The 23,884-nt window shown below is 49.1% G+C and overlaps 1 protein-coding gene across 1 annotated transcript; it reads left to right on the top strand.

Moving 5' to 3' along the window:
* Nucleotides 1-779: 779 nt before the first annotated feature.
* ANKS3 (ankyrin repeat and sterile alpha motif domain containing 3) lies at nt 780-23,429 on the top strand. The gene is made up of 15 exons (XM_060260939.1): nt 780-970; nt 3,423-3,621; nt 5,355-5,476; nt 7,554-7,635; nt 10,094-10,229; nt 11,009-11,167; nt 11,815-11,943; nt 12,290-12,414; nt 15,729-15,890; nt 18,581-18,705; nt 20,162-20,303; nt 21,149-21,321; nt 22,067-22,152; nt 23,084-23,167; nt 23,340-23,429. Exons 1-15 carry the CDS (start codon nt 801-803, stop codon nt 23,420-23,422), a joined length of 1,977 nt encoding a protein of 658 aa, XP_060116922.1. The 5' UTR covers nt 780-800; the 3' UTR covers nt 23,423-23,429.
* The last annotated feature ends 455 nt before the right edge of the window (nt 23,430-23,884 follow it).

Below are 23,884 nucleotides of genomic sequence, written 5' to 3'. Positions count from 1 at the left end.
GAAGGAGTGGGGAATCAAACTTGGTTCTCCTAGATAAGAGTCTGCACTTAACCACCACACCAAACTATAACAAAAGCATCAACCCATAATTTAAAAATACAGTAGAGTTCTATAAAATGTATTATTAAGCATCCTTTCGTGTTCTCTTAAGTAGTTTATAACTGGATACCAGATGGTACTAAAGTTTTCTTCCTGTCTTGCAGTCTGCATCATAAACGGGTTATGAGCTATTTCACCTAAAACGAAATTGTCCCGTAAATGCTTCCTCCAGCTGTGAATTGCTGGCATTTTGATATCTTTCCAAAGCTTGGAGATTTTTTGCTGTCTTTTGGGCATGGGACTGGGGGCATGGGGGGTATCTGTGAACATCCTGCATTGTGCAGGGGGTTGGACTAGATGACCCTGGAGATCGCTTCCAACGTTATGATTCTATCTCCCTACTGTGACAAAGCTTCTGCTGCTGGCTTGTCCATGGTGCTTAAAGATGTGGGGCAGGTTATCTTCCTTCCACAGTGGCTAAGTGGTAGGTAAGCAGAAGGTCCCAGATTCAATCCCCGGCATCGTCAACTAAAAAGGGTCCAGGCAAGTAGGTGTGAAAAACCTCAGCTGGAGACCCTGGAGAGCCGCTGCCAGTCTGAGTGGACAATACTGACTTAGATGGACCAGGGTCTGGTTCAGTATGAGGCAACTTCATATGTTCATTTCCACACAGCTGAGAACTCGAGTTGATTGTCTGGTAGGGTCTTGGTCTCAAGGGGCTGATCTGTTTGCTCTCCCTCCCCCCCCCCCCCAAGGCCGCTATGTCGGAACTGAGTGATGAAGCCAGTGAGTCGGAGCTGCTGGACCGCAGCCTGTCCATGTGGCATGGGCTGGGTCAGGTGACCGGTCACCAAGAGCTGGACATCCCGCTGGACCTTCACACGGCTGCCTCCATCGGCCAGCATGAGGTGGTGCAGGCCTGCATACAGCGGTAAGAAGTGAAAGCCCTGGCAAGGAATCATGTCCTTTTAAAAAAGTCTTTAGTATATGCACTGCTTCCAGAGCCAGTTTGGTGTAGTGGTGAAGTGTTCGGACTCTTATCTGGGAGAACCTGGTTTGATTCCCCACTCCTCCACTTGCACCTGCTGGAATGGCCTTGGGTCAGCCATAGCTATCGCAGGAGTTGTCTTTGAAAGGGCAGCTGCTGCGAGAGCCCTCTCAGCCCCACCCACCTCACAGGATGTCTGTTGTGGGAGATATAGGAGATTGTGAACCGCTTTGAGTCTCTGATTCAGAGAGAAGGGCGGGATATAAATCTGCAGTCGTCGTCTTCTTTCAAAGAGAGTCAATGAGATTTTTTTTTAAAAAAATAGTTGCCTTTGAGAAGTTGGTAAGCAGAGCAGGCTAGAAAACCAACCTTCTGTTGTGCCTAAACCCAAAAACTGTGCAAAATGTTTTCATAGAGCCAACCCAAGTGACACAAAACAGGATAATAGAAACAGAGGTGGATAATAGAAACAGAAAAAGGAGGATAGGAGCAGAAAAATGTTAATGGTTGGATGTTCATGGTTGGAGCCTGAAGATCATCTGCTTTTACATCTGATCTCCTGACTACAGAGATTAGTTCCCTGCAGAAAATGGCTGCTTCACGGGGTGGATTCTGTGGCACTGTGCCACACTGAGGTCTTTCACCTCCTCAAACCCCACCCTCTTAAGGCACACCTCCCCCCACAAAAAATCTCCAGGTATTTCCTAAGCCAGAACTGACGACCCTACATTTCTCAGTCTTGCCTGAGCAACAAAACAAGAAACAACGCAGTGTAAGGTTGAGCAGTCACGTAAATAACACTGTGTACAAATCACTCCACTTGCGTGATGAAACTTTAGTATGCACTGTATTAATATAGTCACCTATATAAAGAAGTAACACACTTATCACACAATGCAAATGTTACAATCAGCCGCAAGTTGGGTTTACAAATTTCCACAATGATTCCCATGGTCTCTGGTTAGAGGCTCTACAGGCTACAACAGAATAATTCTCACAGTTTAGAGCAGGGGTGGCCAAACTGTGGCTCTTTCACACATATTGTGTGGCTCTCGAAGCCTCCACCATCCTGTTGGCTGACTTAGAACAGGCATTTCTTTCTTTAAATCATTTCTCCAAGCCAGCTGGCAGCTTGGATATTGCATTTAAGGTTAAAGTTGTTTATTTATACCTCTCCTTTCCTCCTCATCTTTTTTCCTTCCTTCCATCTTGTGGCTCTCAAACATCTGACATTCATGTCTTGTGGCTCTCAAACATCTAACATTCATGTCTTGTGGCTCTCAAACATCTGACATTTATTTTATGTGGCTCTTACATTAAGCAAGTTTGGCCACCCCTGGTTTAAAGGATAATAATTGCAGCCCAGCCAGAAAGATTCTCATAGGCTCATATGGACACAATTCACGTGTGATGGCATGCATCCTAGATGAATTTTTACATGTTTCAAGAGAACATCTTTAGAGTGCTTTGCTAACTTCAGTCAGAATGGGACGTGGCTAGCTGATATCGGATTGTGCCTCTGATTTGCTTACAAAAAGCATGAAACGAAAAAAAATTGGGCCCTGAAAAATGTAAAAAACAAAAGTCTCTCTAAGCATCAGAAATGTGCCAGTCGTCGTAACCTAACAATGTGTTAAATAGGTTAGGGCTCTTTAGCATGGAGGAATGATTCCTGAGGCATGACATGGTAGAGGTTTAGAGAATTATGCACAGGATGGAGAAGGTTGAGAAAGGACTTTACTCCCCTTTCTCAGTACAAGAACTCATGGGCACTCAATGAAATTGATGAGCTGTGGGCTTAGAACAGATCAAAGGAAATACTTCTTCGCCCAAAGAGTGATTGATTAACACATGGAATTCCCTGCTTCAGGAAGTGGTGATGGTGGTGGGTACAAGCATAGACAGCTTCAAGAGGGGGGTGGATAAACATATGGAGCAGAGGTCCATCACTGGCAATTAGCCATAAGGTATATAGCTGAAACACTGCGTCTGAGGCAGTGATACTCTGTCTGTTGGTGCTTGAGGGGCAACAGCGGGACGGCTTCTGGAGCTCTGGCCCTGCTGGTGGGCCTCCTGATGGCAACTGGGTTTTGACCCCTGTGTGACACAGAGTGTTGAACTGGACAGGCCATTGGCCTGATCCAACATGGCTTCTCTTATGTTCTTCCGTCTGGGGCAGTGATGCTCTGTATTATTGGCTTGGGGAGAGCAAGAGTGGAAGAGGTTCTGGAGTTCTGGTCCTGCTGCTGGACCTCCTGATGGCAGGTGGGTTTGGGCCACTGTGAGACACAGAGGGTTGGACTGGATAGGCCAATGGCTTGATCCAACATGTCTTTGCATGTTCTTAATGTGTGCTTCCTTCTGGGGCAAAACTAATTCATCTCATGCCCTCCAGTGGGAGCCTGGACCTGAATCAGCGGAACTGCGGCAGCTGGACCGCCCTGATGTACGCCTCTTACATTGGCCATGACTCCATTGTGCAGATGCTCCTGGAGGCCGGGGTGAACGTGAACATTCCAACCCCAGAAGGGCAGACTCCGCTCATGCTGGCCTCTAGTTGTGGGAACGAGAGTGTCGCCTACCTGCTTCTTCAGGTAAGGAGTGAGGGCCAGTGGCCTCCAGAAAGGTGTGACTTGCATATTTTAAACACAGTAGACTAGGGGTGTCGAACTCATTTGTTATGAGGACCGTATCTGACATAAATGAGACCAGGCCATGTGTGTACCTATTTAAGATTAGGTAGCAGAGATATAAACTTTTTAAAGGACACAGATAAACACGACTAAAGATTTTTTAAAAAACTTAAAATAAAACATGCTTAAAACTTAAGCACTTGTTGGCCTTAAAGGTGCTTTCTTTGTATTTCTCCTGTGGGATCCAGGGAACTGGGCAAAGGAAGCTCTAGCTCTTTCCTTTCTTCCCCAGGGGACGGGGGGGAGCCTCAGCCAATAGAAGGAAGAGAGGCTTGGCTCAGTAGCTCTGCTGTGTGATTGAGAGAGCCTGGCAAAGCAAACTGTTCCTCCCCAAGGGCAGAACCTCAGCCAATGGAGAAAATAGACATTTTGCTCTGTAGCTCCTGTGCAATTGAGCAAGCCTTGCAAAGCAAGCTGAGTTGCAGAAGGAAGCAAGAGAGAGGGAGAAGGAAGCAGACAAGAGCCAGTTGCTCGGGGATCTGATAGGAGCCCTCTGGGGGCCTGATTTGGCCCATGGGCTGCATGTTTGACACCCCTGCAGTACACTATTGCCATTTGCAAGCATGTCATGTGGTGTACTTAAAAATAAACCAAGCCTCCTGGTGATATAAAAGCTTAGTTGTGTCCACCCTACTATACGGGTGTGTAAAAGGCAGGTTTACATGTTTGCAGTTCAGACCGAAAGACCAGGCCTTGGGAGTGCAAATTTTGTGAGTGGCTCTGCAGTGGCCTTCACTTGGTTAAGCATCAATTGTGTAGAGAACCAGATAACTACCATTTAATTTGAAGTAGTATAGGCTTCTCTAGAGATGCGCAGCAGTCCTCCGGTCTTCAACTCCCTCCCTATGCATCAAAGTGACAGGTCTGAACCCTGCCCACAAAATCAAACTGTGCAAAAAACCCCACCCACCAGATCTGCTTCACCGTGAGTTTGCGGAGAGCTTTTAAGGCCTCTAGGTTTTTGTGATCCGTCCATACCTCAAACAGTTCCCTCGCCCCTTCTAACCAGGGCCACCATGTTTCAAGGGCGAATTTAATGGCATACACCTCTTTGTCCCACACTGACTGGTCATGTTGGAGTAGGACCCTGCCCATGGCTATGTCACTTGCATCGCATTGGACTATGAAGTTTTTCAGCTCGTTTGGATGGAGCAATACGGGTTCGCTAGTAAATTGCTGTTTCAAGGGCTTTCGTGCTGAAGTTTAGACGTGGGCATGAAACGGCTGCCTCTGCCTGGCATATCAAGTGAACATCAGCACTTGGCCGTATATCCTGGCTTGTCTTCCTCTCCCGCTGTCTTTGGTCACACAGGGGTGGGAGGAGTCAACGATAACTGCTGCTCTGTCAAGAGAACCAGTTTGGTGCAGGGGTGAAGTGTGCAGACTCTTATCTGGGAGAACCAGGTTTGATTCCCCAGTCCTCCACTTGCAGCTGCTGGAATGGCCTTGGGTCAGCCATAGCTCTGGCAGAGGTTGTCCTTGAAAAGGCAACTTCTGTCAGAGCTCTCTCAGCCCCACCCACCTCTGTTGTGGGGGGAGAAGATATAGGAGATTGTGAGCCGCTCTGAGTCTCTGATTCAGAGAGAAGGGCGGGGTATAAATCTGCAATTCTTCTTCTTCGATTTCTTCTGCAGCAAGGCGCCGAGTTGGAGATGAAGGACATCCATGGCTGGACCGCCCTCTTTCACTGCACCAGCGCCGGCCACCAGCAAATGGTGAAGTTCTTATTGGACAACGGAGCGAACGCCAACTGCAGGTGAGGGAGAAGTCGAAAGGCCCGCTTTGCTGCGAACACGGGCGAGGAGCCCAAACAAGCAAGCCTGCTGGCACAGCAACACAAAGAAAAATGCAGCAGCAGGGAAGCCGCCTCGCTTTCTTCAGAGATGGGCTGCCTCCTCTTTCTTTTCCATTCCACCAGTACTTTGTACTCTGTGCTCCGCTCTTTATCACCTTTTGCCCCTTTTAACTCATGCGCTGCAATGCCTTTTCTTCACTCTGTCTTGGTCACACTGAAGCCTTTCTTCGGAGCTCTCTGTGGTCATCCTTTCTTCTTACCGCAATCTTCTTGGGGTCTTTGCTTTTCAGGTTTAGACTTGCAGTTCTTCCGCTTCTCTCTGTCTGCTCATATCCTTCCTCCTCTCCCCATTGCACTTCCTTATTCTTGATATTCTTCCTTATTCTTGAAGTATTTCTTCACGCAAAGGGTGATTAACATGTGGAATTCATTGCCACAGGAGGTGGTGGTGGCTACAAGCATAGCCAGCTTCAAGAGGGGATTGGATAAATATATGGAGCAAAGGTCCATCAGTGGCTATTAGCCGCAGCGTATTGTTGGAACTCTGTCTGGGGCAAGTGATGCTCTGTATTCTTGGTATTTGGGGGGGGGGGGGGCAACAGTGTGAGGACTTCTAGTGTCCTGGCTCCACTGATGGACCTCCTGATGGCACCTGGGTTTTTTGGCCACTGTGTGACACAGAGTGTTGGACTGGAAGAGCCATTGGCCTGATCCAAGATGGCTTCTCTTGTGCTTTCATGTTCTTACTCCCTTTCAGAACCTTTACCTTATTTTCTTCCATGAATTGTGTTGTTAGAAGCTGCAGATAGCTGGAAATCCATGGGCAGAACTATCAACAATTCTAACATTGCAGGATTTTGGCCAACAATGGCCCATAGGCCATGATGTCTTTATGATTATTGTATGAAATGCTAGTTTGCAGAAGCACAGAGTTGGAAGGGGCCATAGAGGCCGTCTATTCCAACCCCCTCATTCTAGAGCATGATCTAGAATGATCTAGAGCATGATCATTCTAGAGCATCCCTGTCAAGTGCTTGATCATTCTAGAGCATGATCATTCTAGAGCATGATCATTCTAGAGCATCCCTGGCAAGTGCTTGATCATTCTAGAGCATGATCATTCTAGAGCATCCCTGGCAAGTGCTTGTCCACCTGCTGCTTGAAGACTACCAGTGAGGGGGAGCTCACATCACTTCCCTAGATAGCTGATTCCACTGCTAAACGATTTTTACCACACAGAAGTTTTTCCTTTGGTCTTCATTTCTGGATTTTTAATATCAACTGATGTTGTAAGATAGCCTCTTGGAGGATGCAGCATTCAACAAAAGGTCTGAGGTTTTGACTGTGGTACTACAGCTCTGTCTGAGATAGCCAGTTTGGTGTAATGGTTAAGTGCACAAACTCTCATCTGGGAGAACTGGGTTTGATTCCCCACTCCTCCACTTGCACCATAGCTCTGGCAGAGGTTGTCCTTGAAAGGGCAGCTGCTGTAAGAGCTCTCTCAGCCCCACCTACCTCACAGGGTGTCTGTTGGTGGGGGGGAGAAGGCAAAGAAGATTGTGACTGCTCTGAGATTCAGAGTATGGGGCGGGATATAAATGCAATATCATCATCATCTAGTCAAGATGGCAAACCCTGAGGCTGCACTGTATGGTCTCCCTTACATCAAATGCCTTGCACAAAGTCAACTAGCACCTTGGAGGGAAAAGTGGGCTAGGACAGTTCTCTCTGACATGCTGGTTTTCTATCTGGAGGCATTTGGTTTTGATATTTAGAGGAATGTTCTATTATGAAAGTCTCCATCTGCAGTGGCACATCCCAGACGTGCATTTGCCACCTGAGCTGGCTTGAGCCTAGTGGCTTGTCATACGCCTTGTCATCAAGCGCAAATCAGAAGGCCAGTCCAGTGCTCTCCACAGTGCAGCGTTAAACCCAAGCGACATGTCTCTCTGGCTGCGTGTGACCGGCATGTACCTTGTGACCCTACGCCTCTCTTGACACCAGCGCTGATGTGGTCTGTTATCTTTTTGTTATCCAGGGAGCCCCTCTGTGGATACACCCCCTTGATGGAAGCAGCAGCTTCTGGCCACGAAATCATTGTCCAGTATCTTCTCAATCATGTAAGTGCCTTCTGAGTCAATCCCAGGAGCCGTTGCTTCATCCTCTGGGTTAAGAGGCCTGGGTCTCCCTTTACCAGTAATATTTCTTTTTGCACCTTCTGACTTTGGGGCGGGGTGGGGGGAATAGAGACAGTTCATCCACACTAACTTTTTTCTCCAGAATGTTCCTCCTCCAGGTAAATTCAGACAGAGTTCTCTCTCCCCCCCCCCTTTTCTTGTTTATATGTCAACATTTATTTTACAAAGCTTTAAACAAAAACATTGGCTTTTTCTTTCATTCCCTGTTGAGATAACAAGCCAATTTGACAAATCATTTGCACTTCCTGGTGTTACTGCCTTCACTTCTCTGACGGTCTCTTGCAACACGTTCTCCTTCAGTGTTACACCCAGGGTTTTTTCAAGAATCGTGTCAGGTATCTTTCTGGTGTACAAATGCCAGTACTTTTTCTTCTCCGGGACAACTGTGCCAGATTTCATCATCTTGGTCATTTCCCGTGTTTCTTGTCCTCCAACTCAAGTGTCCCTTTCAGCTTCATTCTGAGAGTCCCAAAGTAGATTTTAAAAGTACGTAGCTGCCTTGGTCCACAGCAGAATAAACCCATTGGATCAGTGACAGGCTGCTAAGAAAGCATTAAGCAAGCACACCAAAAACCTCCTCAGTACTGAAATTCACAGCAATGGAAAATGTTCCACAACAGGGGTGGCCAAACTGTGGCTTGGGAGCCATATTTGGTGTAGTGGTGAAGTGTGTGGACTCTTATCTGGGAGAACCGGGTTTGATTCCCCACTCCTCCACTTGCAACTGCTGGGAATGGCCTTGGGTCAGCCTTAGCTCTCAGAGTTGTTCTTGAAAGGGCAGCTGCTGTGAGAGCCCTCTCAGTCCCACGCACCTCATAGGGTGTCTGTTGTGGGAGAAGAAGATAAAGGAGATTGCAAACCACTCTGAGACTCTGATTCAGAGAGAAAGGCAGAGTATAAATCAGAGAGCCAGTTTGGTGTAGTGGTTAAGTGTGTGGACTCTTACCTGGGAGAACTGGGTTTGATTCCCCACTCCTTGCAGCTGCTGGAATGGCCTTGGGTCAGCCATATCTCTAGCTGGAGTTGTCCTTGAAAGGACAGCTGCTGTGAAAGCCCTCTCAGCCCCACCCACCTCACAGAGTGTCTGTTGTGGGGAAGGAAGATAAAGGAGATTGTAAGCCTCTCTGATTCAGAGAGAAGGGCGGGGTATAAATCTGCAATTCTTCTTCTATATGCCGCTCTTTGACACATATTGTGTGGCTCCTGGAGGTTGAGGCTTACTCTTGAGTAACTGTGTGTAGCATCAGGGCCTCAGTCAGCCTTGGAGCGCTGACCCGTAGGTAGGCGACTATTTCCATCGTGTGAAGCAGGGAAAGAGAGGAGAATAGGCAGGCTTGCGAGCTCTTCTCCTCCACCACAGAGGTCTCCCAGGCTCCTAGAGCAGGGAAGGAGAGTGCAAGAGGCGAGGGAGAAAAGTGAGCACATTCGGTGGCTGTGCCACCGAGTCCAGAATTAAAGACTTTTTAATAAAAATGCATGTGTAGTATTTTGTTCATGTCTTGCGGCTCTCAAACCTCTGATGTTTTTTCTTTGTGGCTCTTGCACTGAGCGAGTCCGGCCACCCCTGCTCCACAATTTCTGTTAACAGCCATCCCAATTTAAAACTCTTTGTTAAAAGCCAATTGCAAAAGCCATTATTAAAGGCCCGGTGGAAAAGAAAGGTTTTTATTCAGCGTCTCTTCCGTTTTTATCCTGCGCTTCCTCTGAGGAAGGCAAAGAGAGTCTCTGCAGAAGGCAATAATGCTAAGTCAAAATGGGAGGCGGCAGGAAAAGAGGAAGACCCAACACACGATGGATCGACACCGCCAAGGAAGGCACGGTCCGCAGGCTGTGAAACCTGAGCGAGGCGGTTAATAACAGGATGCTTTGGTGGTCATCAATTTGTAGAGTCCCCATAAGTCGGATGAGATTTTAACTAGGGCTTTTGGGGTAGAAACAGCCCGGCAGGGACTCATTTACATATTAGGCCACACCCTCTGCTGTCACCGCTGTTTTGCGCAGGGCTTTTTTCCCCCCAGGAAGTGGTTTGCATATTAGGCCACACCCTCCGACACCAAGCCAGCCGGAACTGTTTTCCTGCTCAAAAAAAAAGCCCTGGATTTAACACTGCTTAATACATGCAGGCTTCCTCTAGGGAACTCAGAGCAGCACATGTAGGGGTAGACTGGCCCAAGGTCACCTGAGTGGGATTTGAACCTGGGTCTTCTCTGAAGTCAGCATGGCATAGTGGTTAGACGGCATGAGAAGGCATGTCCTTTGGTGGAGTCTGCCGTCCACCGCACATAGCAAATGCCCCCCTCCAGGTCCACAAGTCCTGAGACTGGTCAGCTGCAAGTATCCTGTTGCTTGAGACCTTCCCTTCTGCCTTTCTTCCTTGTAGGGTGTGAGAGTGGACGTCAGAGACAGCACGGGGGCCACAGCGCGGACCTTGGCCATGCAATACGGATACACCAAGATCGTCGGGCTGATTGACTTGCACATGGCCCCTGTGCCCAAGGTCCTATGCAGAGGCCCAGGTGATTTTTTTTTGTGGCTTGTTGGGTGAAAGGAGGAGAGTCCCATGCCCTTACTCCTCTGTCTTGCCTCTGAACTCTGCAGGCTTTTCATGGTACTGAAGACAAACTCTTATTGTTATCTAGAGCGGGAGTTGCTAAACTGTGGCTCGGGAGCCCCATGTGGCTCTTTCACACATATTGGGTGGCTCTCAAAGCCTCCATTGCCCCAGCTTGGAGAAGGCATTTGTCTCTAAATCACTTCTCTAAGACAGCCGGCAGCTAGGAGAATGCATTTAAATTAAACTTGCTTTCTTTCCATCCATCCCTCCCTCCCCCATCTATTTCCTCCCTCCCTCCTTTCCTTGACATTCATGCTTGCAGCTCTCAAACATCTGATGTGGCTCTTACATAAAGCACTTTTGGCCACTCCTGATCTAGAGATTCTTCCTCCTCACACCCCCTCCCAACCCATACTGAGTTATAATCTGGGTGTAGCCAAGCTGGCTTGTTACTCTAGCCACTTAACCCCCTCCAAAGGTTAGTTATCTGCGCCACGGTTTTAGAAAGTTATCTTCGTAATTCCACATCACATTTTCTGTATAGCAAATCCTCATTACCTAGCATGGTCAAGTTTGCTTCTGATGCATCAATTGTTAAGCATCATCACGGCAGGTGGGGTGGGCTTTACAGAAGAAATGGCTGGGACTGCTCAACTGGGTTCCTCAATCTGGGCTAAAAGATCATAGCTTGTATTTCTGTGGCTTCTAGATCTGCTAACCATTTTCCTTTCGGACCCGCAGGGAAATACGAAGACCTGAGCTCCTCGGATGAATCCTACTCCTCCCTGCAGAGACAGAGGCCTGCCCGCAAGTCCAAGGGCCCCAGTATCCACGAAGGGCCCCACGCTTTGGCCAAGATAACAGCCGTTAGGATTGGAGGAAGGAGCCAGTCGCATTATGGTGAATTGTGGCTCCATTTCCTGTCCCAGGATGTCCCTCTTGCCCTGGGATAACACACTGCTGCATTGTGGGACAGCTGAGAGCTCCGTGTCCATGTGAACAAGCCAGTGCAAGAAGAAGACGACCGCAGATTTATACCCTGCCTTTCTCTCTGAATCAGAGTCTCAGAGCAGTCACAATCTCTTTTACCCCCCCCCCCCCGGCAACAAATACCTTGTGAGGTGGATGGGGCTGAGAGGGCTCTCATAGCTGCTGCCCTTTCAAGGACAACTCCTACAAGAGCTATGGCTGACCCAAGTCCACTCCAGCAGCCACAAGGGGAGGAGTGAGGAATCAAACCCAGTTCTCCCAGATAAGAGTCCGCACGCTTAACCACTACACCAAAAAAAGCAGAGATATAGTGCAATGTAATAAAGGTACTATGATTCTGTACTTTATTACAGTGCGATGTAATAAAGGTAGTACTATTATGGCTCAAGCTAAGGGGTAAAACAGAAGATATTGCCTTTCTCAATAACATGGGGAGTTGTCCTGACTCCTCCACTCCCTGACAAAGTGGACCAGATAGCAAATGACTGAAAATGGACTTTGGCAATCTGTTCATTCGTTCACCTCTCTTTTCCTCTTCGTCTCTCTTTTCCACACAGAGCAGGTCCCTCCGGAAGGCTACGTGACCTTCAGCGATGAAGGCAGCAGCGCCGAAGGAGGAGACCTCCGGTACAGAGACGTCACCTCGCCCATCAATGAGCACGACGTGGAAAGCAGCAGCAGCCGAGGTACAGCCCCAGGAGCGGGGTGGGGTGGGGAGGGAAGCGACACTTTTGCTCCCACCAAACCAGCCCGCTTTCAGATGGCACCTCCCTCCACCAGTGTGACCAACACGCTTTGGCACCATTAAATACCAGCAGGGCCAGCCTGTTTCTCATCAGCAAGTTTTCCAAAGTTTGCAAAAAACCCTAAAATTGATTCAGTAGAAATAAGTGAGCAAATGGAACATGCCCAAACACACACCACTTGATCCCTTGTCGCTGGGTTTCTCCCCTCTGTGGGTGGGGGGAGGTCACCAAGAGGAGAGTAAGATCAGAGGGAGAGAAAGTCTCACTGTCCCTTCTGTCCCCCTAGAAGATTATTCCTCCTTCACCAATAACTTGGCCGCCATCCGGATGACTACTACCACCAGCAGCAGCAGCGAAAGCCTCTCCAAAGCAGCTGGGATCGGCAGCGAGGGCTCCATGGAGAGCAATGAGGTGGGCCGTTAATGCTGCTATTAGGAAGGAAAGGGGGCTCGGTGATCCAAACGTGTGCATTTCTGGACACAGATTAACTTCTGGCAACTAGAAAAGAGCACGAGGTAATCCTGTTAGTCTGATTGTAGCAGTAGAAAATAACATGACTCCCATAGCACGTTAGAAGATTAAGGTTTTAAGGTTTATTGGATTTATATCCCACCCTCCCCGCCGAAGCAGGCTCAGGGCGGCTCACAGCAGTAAAATCATAAGAACATAAGAGAAGCCATGTTGGATCAGGCCAGTGGCCCATCCAGTCCAACACTCTGTGTCACACAGGGGCCAATATATGTGAGTGTGTGTATGTGTGTGTGTATACACACACACATACACACTTTTGTATTACAATTTTGTATTACTTCCATCCTAAATTAAAATTAAACAGTTAAAACAGTCTGGTGCTAATATCATTTGGTGGTGTTTCATTTCAGATGGCGCTCAGTACATAAGAACATAAGAGAAGCCATGTTAGATCAGGCCAATGGCCCATCCAGTCCAACATTCTGTGTCACACAGCGGCCAAATATATATATATATATATATATATATATATATATATATATACACACACACACACACACACACACACACACACTGTGGCTAATAGCCACTGATGGACCTCTGCTCCATATTTTTATCTAACCCCTTCTTGAAGGTGGCTGTGCTTGTGGACGCCACCACCTCCTGTGGCAGTGAATTCCACATGTTAATCACCCTTTGGGTGAAGAAGTACTTCCTTTTATCCGTTTTAACCTGTCTGCTCAGCAATATCTTAGTGTCAGTATATCTTATCTGCTCAGTATATCTTAGTGTCATTCCATATTACTGCATCAGTCGTTCCAGATCAATTAAAGGCCAGCCGGAATAGTGTTGTCTTACAGACCTTGTGGAACTGGGTGAGGTCCCGCAAGGCCCGAACTTCTTCCAGCAGCTGATCCCACCAAGAGGGGGCAGCAATCGAGAAGGCTCTCTCCCCTCCCTGACAAAATTACGGGCATGGTAGGAGCTTTCGTGAGTCACTGCTCACTTCTTATTTGAAGAAGTGAGCCTTTGATTCATTAAAGCTCCTATCCTGCCACTAATTTTGTTATTAGTCTTTAACGTGCTGCCGGACTCATGCTCTTTTTCTACTACTACAGGCAGCTTGACAGGGCTACCCGTCTTGATCTGTCTCCAAGGAAGGCACCGCATTTTAGCCGTACAGAGTGGCTGGTCATATAAAGACAGATAGGCTCACATTCTAGCTGTATCTGAAGAAGGGAGCCATGACTCATAAAAGATCACGAGTCTTAAAGACTAACAAAATTAGTGGCAAGATATTATTATTATTTATTGCATTTGATTAATCCCCCTATCCCAGCTAGTGCCAGGCTCAGGGCGATGTACAACAGTAAAAACACACACACATAAAATCAGTTACATTAAAATGTACAGACCCTGATGGTGTCTTGATAGTGCTCTTCGTTATTACATCACATCAGGGGTGGGGGGGATCCCCCCAAGAGGGGGCGGAGAGGAGAAGGTGCCACCACGGCGACCGTCGCTGTCCTTATACAAAGGCTTGGCGGAACAACTCTGCCTTACAGGCCCTGTGAAACTGTAATAGGTCCCGCAGGGCCCTGATGTCTTCTGGCAGAGCGTTCCACCAAGTTGGGGCCAGGACTGAAAAAGCCCTGGCTCTTGTTGAGGACAGCCGGATCTCTTTCGGGCCAGGGATCACCAGCAGATTTTGACTACTAGAGCGCAGTGCCCTTCCGGGGACATAGCGGAGGAGGCGGTCCCGTAGATATGAGCCTTTGCGAGTCACTGCTTACTTCCTATCTGAAAGATCATGCCTTGCCACTGATTTTGTTAATCAGTAGGAGTCCAGTAAGCTTCCGTGTGCATGCATATTTCTTCAGATGAGGAATGAGATACAGTGAGCAGAGCTACATGTAGCTGGCGGGCAGGGGTTTAGGGTGCATTCTGTACCACTTTGCATTCTAAACCGCTGCCCACCACTTATATGTATCTCTGCTCACTGTCTGTCATTCCTCGTCTGAAGAAGTGTGCATGCATACGAAAGCTTACATTCTGAATAAAGCTTTGTTGGTCTTAAAGGTGTAACTGGATTCCGACTTTGTTCTGTTACTTCTGACCAACGCGGCTGCCCACTTCAGTCTTTCTTTTAGGGTGGAAGAGCAGCCCAAGGAATCTCAGCTTCTTTAAAACCCACCTGAGTGATTTCTCAGCCACAAGTTCTAAGCCACATGTGATATATAATCTGGCCAATCAGCTAATAGGAGACGCTCCGGTTGCCAGCAAGATCAAGATGGGCTGGCGTGTTGGTCTGTCCATAGCAGCAGAAAAGAGCAAAAGTCCGGCAGCACCTTAAAGATAAAAATCTTTACCCTAAAAGAAACTTTGACTCCTCCTCGCTGATTGTGGAGAGAAAAAGGGTATTAGCCGAGAGGGGCTCTGCCAGTGTTAGGAAATGGGAAGAGCATTGGTTCCCTCTTCAGCCATTAAACACAGCTTTTAAAACCATTGCTTTATTGCAGGGGTGGAGAACCTTTTTTCTGCCAAGGGCCATTTGCATATTTATAACATCATTCGCGGGCCATAAAAAATTATCCACTTAAAAAACAGTGCTCCGCCGAGGGAGAATGATTCAGGCCAGCAAAATTAATGCAAATAATTGTTTTTCTATTTGAAGTCATGTGGAGAGAGCCTAATCTGGCACACACAGACACACCCCTGGCCCGCCACCCTAGGCAAATGCCCGATTTCCATATTTCCCAGAGGGATGGTTGCAATGGCAGGAATTTCCTTAAGGCCCCCCAGTAAGTTTTTGGTTCAAGATGAAATTTTAACGAGGGGACTTCTCACCTTGTTCTTAGCTGCTGCCCTGTGCCAGAGGTGATGATGCCTTTTTCACTGGCCCAGCTAGTCATTTCAGGCCTTGGAAGTACACTTTCCAGTTAGCACAGGTCCCTTTAAAGAGTTGGTGTCCAGCCCACCAGTAGAAGATGTGTGCTCACCAAGATGATCGTACCCTGGTAACCTCATCCCAAGAAACAACCACACAAAACAAAACAAAATCCCCCATTGCTTTAACTCGATATTCCGTTTGGGGGGAAGCGTATCTATGAAGTGAGCCTTGAAAAGCCGATCCCCTGGAAAATCTGGTTGATTTCAAAGATCCCACCGGACCAGAATGTTGTTCTGTGCCTTTTCTTTGCATAGGGCTGTCTTCCTGTTCCTCAAAGAGCACGCCGGCTTTTTGCATTTTGCAGGATTCTGACCACGCAGCAAGACTCTCCCAGCGGAAACACGCAAAGAGCTACACAAGGGCAAAGAATCATGACAGCGACAGCCGTGGGTCTTACAGGTCCAGGGTGTCAAGTCAGCACTGTGTGGCCCCAAAGCCGAAGGCACCATCCTACACAGGACCCCAGGTAACTGCAAGGAGATGGCTGGAGAACTGGCCTAGAAGGGGAGCTGGAGGACAGCGGATGAATGCAAGACACTGTGCTGTTAAAAGCAGGCAGGGTCCGTATAGCAAGCTGCATTGACTGGGGAAGAAGCAAAGCATGTCCCTCTCAAGCAGCGATGGCAGCCAAGTACCTTTGCCGCTCAGGCTAGGGAAGGAGCTCGGCCTGGATTACTTTTACAGGTGGGAGGCAGTACCATGTGATCTGCTTCCGGCCTATGGCTGTTGAGAGGCCTCTGCAGTTCATGCCTTTGTCGTTGCTGCCCAAGCAGCAGCACACAGGCTGAACCTTCGCCTGGTCCCAAGTTCAGAATCCACTGTGGGTCACTTACGAGCACTTTGTGTTTCAGTTACTTGGAAAAATGCCTCCCCTCCCCCGAAAGTTTGCTGTGTGCCAAGCTGGACATGGCAGGAATCTTAATTTTTGACAGCGGATGAAGCACATGGAGGAGAGGAGCTAAACCCTGCCCCCCTCCTCGTCTGCCCTAGCTCCCTATGCTCTGTTGCCCAAAGTGGTTAATTCCTGGCTTGGCTAAGACACTGGAAGAAAGCCAGGAGAGGGGCAGAAGGAGGGTGCCAGTAAAAGACTACGGCAGGGTAAGGCTGGGTGTCAGAGGACAGGGCTTAGTCGCACTCCCCCACGTGCCCCGTTTTTCCATAAAGCAGGTGAATAAAAAACACCCACAGTCCACCCATCCCAACAGCTCAAGCTTGGCCCTGTGCGTAGCCCGTTTCAGCAAAGTCAAAGCCTAAACCCTGGAGCAGGGTTTCCCAAACTCCCCCCCCACCCCGGTGGCCCAGTTCTTTCCCTGTAGTCCAGGCGAAGGATGATCAGGGAGCGATACAGGTGCTGTGCGCCGGCCAGGAACTTTCCCCGCCCTCTCTGATGTTTCCAAAAATCATTGAGGAATGAAGGAGGGCTTCTGGCCAGCGTGTAGGTTCTGTAGTGCTCTCTGAGCGCTACAGGTGGCGTCGGCGTGGGGGGCAGTGGCTGGAGCGTGGCGCGGCATGCAGCGCCGAAGATAAATAGAAAGGGGAGGGCCTGTCAGGCCGTCCCCGGTGACCCAGTATTGAGGCTTCCATGGCCCAGTACCGGGTCACAACCCTGCAAATGGGAAACACTGCCCTAGAGAATCCCCAGCAACATCGAGTCCATTTACTGCTGATTGAATTCCACAAGTTAGTTCCTCGCTGAGTGAAGGATTTTAAGCAGGCTTGTTACTCTGATCGGCACTGGGAGCGATGGTTTTGTGCGTGTAGTTCAGTCACAGCGGTCTCTCTACGCTCAGTCTTCTCTACCAACGGAGTGAACCCGAGTGGCTTTCTAGATGCACTTCTCTTACATATAAGGCATCAGGGAAACAGGTTAAAAAAAAAATCAAAGCCAAGGAAACAACTCATCCCTTTTAAAACAGTGCCCTTGCTGATTTGGCAGAGTTCGTAGAAAGAAGTGGTTAGCTGTGTGAGTCCCAAAGTAAAACCCCCCAAAGAGATGAGAACATAGTTCCCATAATACCTCTTATCAGAACGTGCCACATGAGCTCATAACAAAGTTGTTTTTCCATTTAATGCAAAGGGAACAAAATAGTAATGATGGCTACCTTTGGGATGCAACACATGTTTGCTCACCTGGATGCACGGTGACCTCTGGTGACTGACCCCTCCTGGGGGCCTGGAGGATATTCAGGGAGGTGGCTGAATAAAAATCTGCCTCTGCCCTGCCGACTGCTGGTGTTCCTCAGAGGTCTCCCATCCAAGTACTTGCCAGAGAATAACCTAGAAGTCATGACGACCTCTGGTGACTGACCCCTACTGGGGGCCTGCAGGATATTCAGGGAGGTGGCTGAATAAAGCCTGCCCCTGCCCTGCCAACTGCTGGTATTCCAAGGAGGGCTCCTATCCAAGGACTTGCCAGAGAATAACCTAGAAGTCAAGGCAACCTCTGGTGACTGACCCCTACTGGGGGCCTGCAGGATATTCAGGGAGGTGGCTGAATAAAGCCTGCCCCTGCCCTCCCGACTGCTGGTATTCCAAGGAGGTCTCCCATCCAAGGACTTGCCAGGGTCGACCCTGCTTAGCTTCCGAGAGCTGACAAGATTGAGTTTGCCTGGGATATCCAGGTCAGAGTGGGAAGCAGCCAAGCTTTTTGTAAGGAATAGGAACGTAGATAATAGGGTGTACAATAGGGGGAAATGGCCACACTTCCAATAGGGGTGCCTTTGAAATGGAGTTGCATAGGTTAAAAGAACCGGTGGTTGCAAATTGCCTCCTCCAGGAAAGCAACTGCAGTCCTCAGTGATCCGTCGTTAACAGCGGCTGGGCTTGCCGCTGACGCAAAGCCACTGATATTCTCATAAGCGCATGCCCTTACCTGCTCCGATGGGTGGTGTTAGGCATGGCACTTTTGAGCCTACTAACATCTCTAGCCTAACATGAAATCCCTCAGTGCTCCGCTGCTTGCTAAGCAGGGCAGATGTGGTGGGTAACACAGGCTCTCACTCCCCCAGTCCTTCTGTCGGGGGCTGCAGAACCCAGTTGGGAAGAGAGTTTGAGCTCCTGGGAAACCAATGACGATGCAGGTTAATGTAAGCAAGGTCCTCCAGTGCTGAGCCATGCATTTGTTCTTTCTCTCCACTTGCTCCCCTTGGGTGCCAGGATCTCGCCGCCTTCTTGGAGCAGATCGGCTGCCTGAAGTACCTGCAGGTGTTTGAGGAGCAGGACATCGACCTTCGCATTTTCCTGACCTTAACGGAGAGTGACTTGAAGGAGATCGGCATCACGTGAGTCTGTCCCGTCACTCGCCCCCTGCAAACCAGGAGGTTTTGGCTGCTGGATCTCCTCTTCCCCCAAATGCTGTCGTTTGCGCTTCAGCTGTCTATCTGCTTGCCCCATCGGATCACTTCTGGGGCTCTTTGTTGTGGCGTGTGCTTACCTGCAAGATGGAAATCTATTTTCCATTTGCGTTGCGTAGCCGGAAGATCCTACGAATGTCTGGCAGCCAGAAGTTCTAGATCTTTAGCGTTGTCTAGGGCGCACCATGAGGTGGCAAGCTAGAATTGCACCCTGCAAGATGAAATATTCCTGGGGGATGCAGGCTACTGCCTATCCTGGAATATTTCTGTACCTTGCCGTTTGTAGGCTGAAGTGTGACTTTCTTCAGGGTGATGCTTGTGGGCACCGTGGAGCCTGCAAGTACTTAACTCAGCACCCAGCAAGCTTTCCACAAAGCGGACAGAACCGTCATAAGGCAGGGCTTGACACTGGCTCCCTTCTGTCAAACGGCAGGGTCTTCCATGGCTGCATTAACAGGCAGCTAAAGGAGGAATGCATTGATAAGCACTTGGGCTTTCCCTAGTCAGTATATGATTCCATTCTGCGCTTCAGGCTTTCATTCTTCCCAGTAAGTGCCGGGGGGGGGGGGAGGGATTCCATTTGGTTCCGCCTCCTGCAGCAGCCATTTTACAGCTGGCTTCCTCCTGCGGCAGCCATGTTGGGATGGTGGTCACAGTCACTGCCCCCTCTCAAAATTCCAGAGGTGCCCACAGGCTTAAAGATGCTGGGGCCCCTTGTTATCCTGTGTATATACCAGTGAAGCAAAAACATGTGTGCATGTGCATGATACTGAGACATGGTCTTTGTGTTACGTTAAAGTAGGCTGAATTTTGACCCATCTGTAGCTCCCAGCGTCTGTGCTCATAACATGGGCAAACCTTAGCAGAGGAATGGACGTGTCTCAACCAGTGTTCCCTCTAAGCCTGTGAGTAAAGATTCTACTTCGTGAGCTATTGACATTAAAGTTGTGAGCCAGTTTGGTGTAGTGGTTAAACACGCGGACTCTTATCTGGGAGAACCGGGTTTGATTCTCCACTTTCATCTGCTGGAATGGCCCTCGATCAGTCATAGCTCTGGCAGAGGTTGTCCTTGAAAGGGCAGCTGCTGTGAGAGCTCTCTCAGCCCCACCCACCTCACAGGGTGTCTGTTGCTGGGGAGGAGGATAGAGGAGATTGGGAGCCGCTCTGAGACTAGTTTGCTCTGGGGCCATTTTTCCTGAGCTAAGGCAAAAATGTGTGAACCAAAGGCTAAAAAACTGTAAGCTAGCTCAACTGACTCAGCTTAGAGGGAACACTGGTCCCAACAAAATGGTGCCTGCAAACTGTTGTCTTACCCACTGCGAAAAGGAAAGAAAGAAATGAAGCCGCCAGCTGGGCTAACCCATTGCTGCTGCTTTTGCTCCAGCCTCTTTGGACCAAAGAGGAAGATGACTTCCGCCATTGCCCGATGGCACAGCAACGCGCGACCTCCTGGCGACGCCCTCGAGCTGGCCTACGCGGATCGCCTGGAAGCAGAGATGCAGGAGCTGGCCATTCAGCTGCACAAGGTGAGCCGTGGGTGGGGCCTCCTGTCAGGCTGGTGCAGGATGCAGGGGTATTCCCCTCCCCACATGTGCTATTTTACAATCTTGTGTTATTGCAGAGCCTTTGTGTTTTCAAGACTGAACTTTACACTTACGGTGTTTTTTGTAAGGGAGATTTTTGAATAGGCCCTATACTGATAGAACCTGCTCTTAACAGGATCGAGACATCCTTCCATGCTCTGCTAGAATGTAGATTTTTTGAGTTTATAAGGGATTACTATATTAAGCTTTACCAGTTGGCCCTCCCATACTCAGGAAACCCTGATGCTTTGACTCAGTGGTTAAGGATCTTAAGAACACTTTGGCAAAGGGTGGGCAAACTTGTTTAATGTAAGAGCCACACAGAATAACTTTCAGGTGCTTGAGAGCCACAAGGCTGAAAGGCAGGCAGGCAGGAAGACAAATGGAGGGAGGGAGAGGTGGAAAGAAAGCAACTTTAACTTGAAATGTATTCTCCAAGCCAGCCAATGAGGCGGGCGGGGGGGGGCTTCAAGAGCCACACAATATGTGTGGAAAAAACCACAGGTGGCTCCCGAGCTGCCATTTGGCCACCCCTGCTCTGGCAAGTGTGAAATTTGTCTCAGTCCTTTTAGCCCTTTCATTTTTTTTAAAAAAAGTAAAGAAATAAGCATCTTGCTCCTTTGGTTGGAAGGTTGAGCCATCAACTCCCACAGAGTTGGGAAGCCCTCGGCAAGCATGTCCCTCCTTTCCGTCCTCAAGCACAACGCAAGCTTTGCCTGCATTTCTCGGGCAGGACCGTCTTGCGTGGTGCTGGACGGTGCTGTTGACTCCCACAATCCCTTTTGCAGAGGTGTGAGGAGGCGGAAGCGCTGAAGGGCCAGGTGTCGCAGGAGCAGGAGCTGCGGGCCGTGGTCGAGAGCTGCCTGATGGAGCGGGAGGTGGCCTGGAGCGAGGCACAGGCAACGCTGCAGGAGGCACGGGCTGTCGCCAGGGACGCCGGGGTCCTGCAGGAACAGATGCGGTGAGCCTCCTTTCTCTGGGCCCCCTTTCCCTGTCAGCTCCTTGCTTGCCTCTCCTTCCGTGGTGGTGGGGGCAGGGAGCAGAATCTGTAAGGGGAGAAGTCCCTGCACAAGGGTTGTTGCGGCAACCGGCGCCTGGGGATGGAGCTGTTCTTCCCGCATTCCAGGTTGAGTCCCCATCCCTCTTTGTGGGGATTAGAGCATCAGGCCAAAAGAGCAAAATATGGCGTTGGGGGCCAGCTGCTCAAGAATCGCATCTTGCGTTTTGTTTGAGAGCCAGTTTGGCACAGCAGTTAAGAGCATCGGAGAACTGGGATTGACTCCTCACTCCTGCTGTTCATGCAGGGCTTGGGACCCTGTGCAAAAGAAGGGACTGTTGTTGTCGTTAAATTCATAGGGATGTCTGAAATTAATGTAGATGTTTCCCAAAATGAGTCCCTGCTCGGCAGAGCGAACCGTCTCAAATGCTGACATTTCTGCCAGTGTGCCTGAAGTGAGATGGTTGCGGAATGCAGCTTTCCGTGGTGCAGAATTTTTATTTTTTTTCTCATGGTAGGCAGGGGCGGGCCCGGGATGGAAAAGGCAGCTTTTCCCAGTGACTTCTCCTCCTGTCCTCTCCCCAGCTTCAGGCACTGCCGCACAGATCAGAAGTCTTTCTGCAGCACTGTCGAGTGTGGCACAATCTCAGTTTCTATGCTTGTGGTTTCTAGGGGGGCGCCACTGATAGCGTTTGGTTTCTTTCGGCAGGGCCTGCCAGGAGGAACTGTCTTCTCGGCTGACTGAAGAGCACGCGGCTGGACGGCTGTCGGAGGTTCAAGCACTCCAGGAAGCTGGTAAGTGGGTGAGAAGCATCAACAATCGCCGAGAACAGCTTCCCCTGCGACCGGCATCACCACCTTGACCTGTTTTCCTCTGGATGCCTGCTTGTTCACATGGGAAAGGCATGGAAACACGTTGCTTTCTTTTCTCACGAAGAATAGCTTTTTACCACACCTTGATTCGAATTTGGGAAAGGGCCAAAGTTGCTCTGGGGCCCAGATTCAACCTGCAAGCCCTCCCGTTGACCTGCCCTGCTTTGAAATCAATGTCCTGCCCTCCTCCCCCACACACAGACACCTTCATGTTTCATCTCTTTGTTCGGCATGGTATGATAGAGAAAATGGGGGTGGCGGGGGGGGGGGGGGCTTAACCCAACAAAGTTGAATCAAGTACCTGAAAGGCAAGTTCATAAGGCAAAAGCAGGGCCAAAAACTGCAATGAATTATAAACGAATTGTTCATAAAAAATACATGTGTGCATTACAAAGACATTTAAAAGCCTATCAGGGCCCAACCCAAGCCTCATAATATAGTAAAAAAAATACATAGGTCCAAAAGAAAACAACAGTGACTTCACGTGTTTTGACCCAATTGGGCCTTCTTCAGAGGGCAAGCAGTGTTAAGTACAAAATAGGCTCCTGTTACAATCAAAAGACAATGCACATGTAGATACAGGACCAAAACAGGAGCGTTCGAAAAAGAAATCAAGACACAAGGAAAATATTCACGCAAGGCCTCCTAGGAATCTAGCCTCATGTCAAATGAAGATGCCCAGGAGCTGAATGATACTGCTGTTGTGTGTCTTCCAATTTTGGTCCGAAGAGGGCTAGGAGGGAAACACCTTTTCCGACCCAGTGTGCCTTCAGTATCGAGCAGTGTGGACCAGTTGCTTGACAGACCAAGGATCTTCTCTGCCAATTATTTTTTCCCCCTTTTGTTTTTTTAGGTCCTGCAGAAGGGGCCTCCACCTTGAAGACCCTGAGCCTGACGGAGCTGTCAGCTCTCCTGGAGAAGTGCACGGGAGAAATGGGTAAGGTTCGAAAGGACGAGCAAACGCTTGCTTCCTCACAAGCGGATGGGTGGGAAGGGCCCCTTGTGTGAGGTTGTGCACAGCAGTGGTAGGGACTCCATCTGTGTTGGTACCACTTCTGTCTCCATTCCTGAGACCTGTAGGTGATAACAGCTGGCCTGTGTTCCTCTAGGGAAAGCCCTTCATTCTGTCAGCCAAAATCTGGAGAGGCTTCAGAGTCCACTGAAGGGCAAGGCACCCCAGAAGCAGCCCTAGCAGCAGAGGAAGGTGAGTGGGAGACCCGAACGGTGGATCTGTGTCTATGCTTGCTTGTAGCACTCTGGTTCTTTCTGTTTGCCCTGCTGAGACACTATTATAAAGAATTGGCCAAATCGGCATTATGGGCATATGTGCTCCACCTTAAAAAAAAAAAAAGACTGGTTCAAAGCTTCATTCCCATCCTTGTTAGGAACCATCGGGACTTTTTGAAGAAAAAGCACAGCAGGAACTCATTTGCATATTAGGCCACACACCCCTGATAGAATCGTTTCGCATGGCCTTTTTAAAAAGAAAAGGGCTCAGCAGGAATTCATTTGCATATTAAGCCACACACCCTGACACCAAGCCAGCTGGAACTGCATTCCTGTTCAAAAAAAAAAAGCCCTGGGAACCATAGTATTGTTGAAACTGCTGTGATAGTTAGGTTCCCTTGGATCAGGGGTGACTAGACTTTAGAGC

Source organism: Heteronotia binoei, chromosome 20, assembly GCF_032191835.1.
Source record: "Heteronotia binoei isolate CCM8104 ecotype False Entrance Well chromosome 20, APGP_CSIRO_Hbin_v1, whole genome shotgun sequence".
Classification (NCBI taxonomy): Eukaryota; Metazoa; Chordata; class Lepidosauria; order Squamata; family Gekkonidae; genus Heteronotia; species Heteronotia binoei.
The sequence above is the reverse complement of the archived record's forward strand: the minus strand, read 5'-3'. Positions and strand labels throughout refer to the sequence as shown.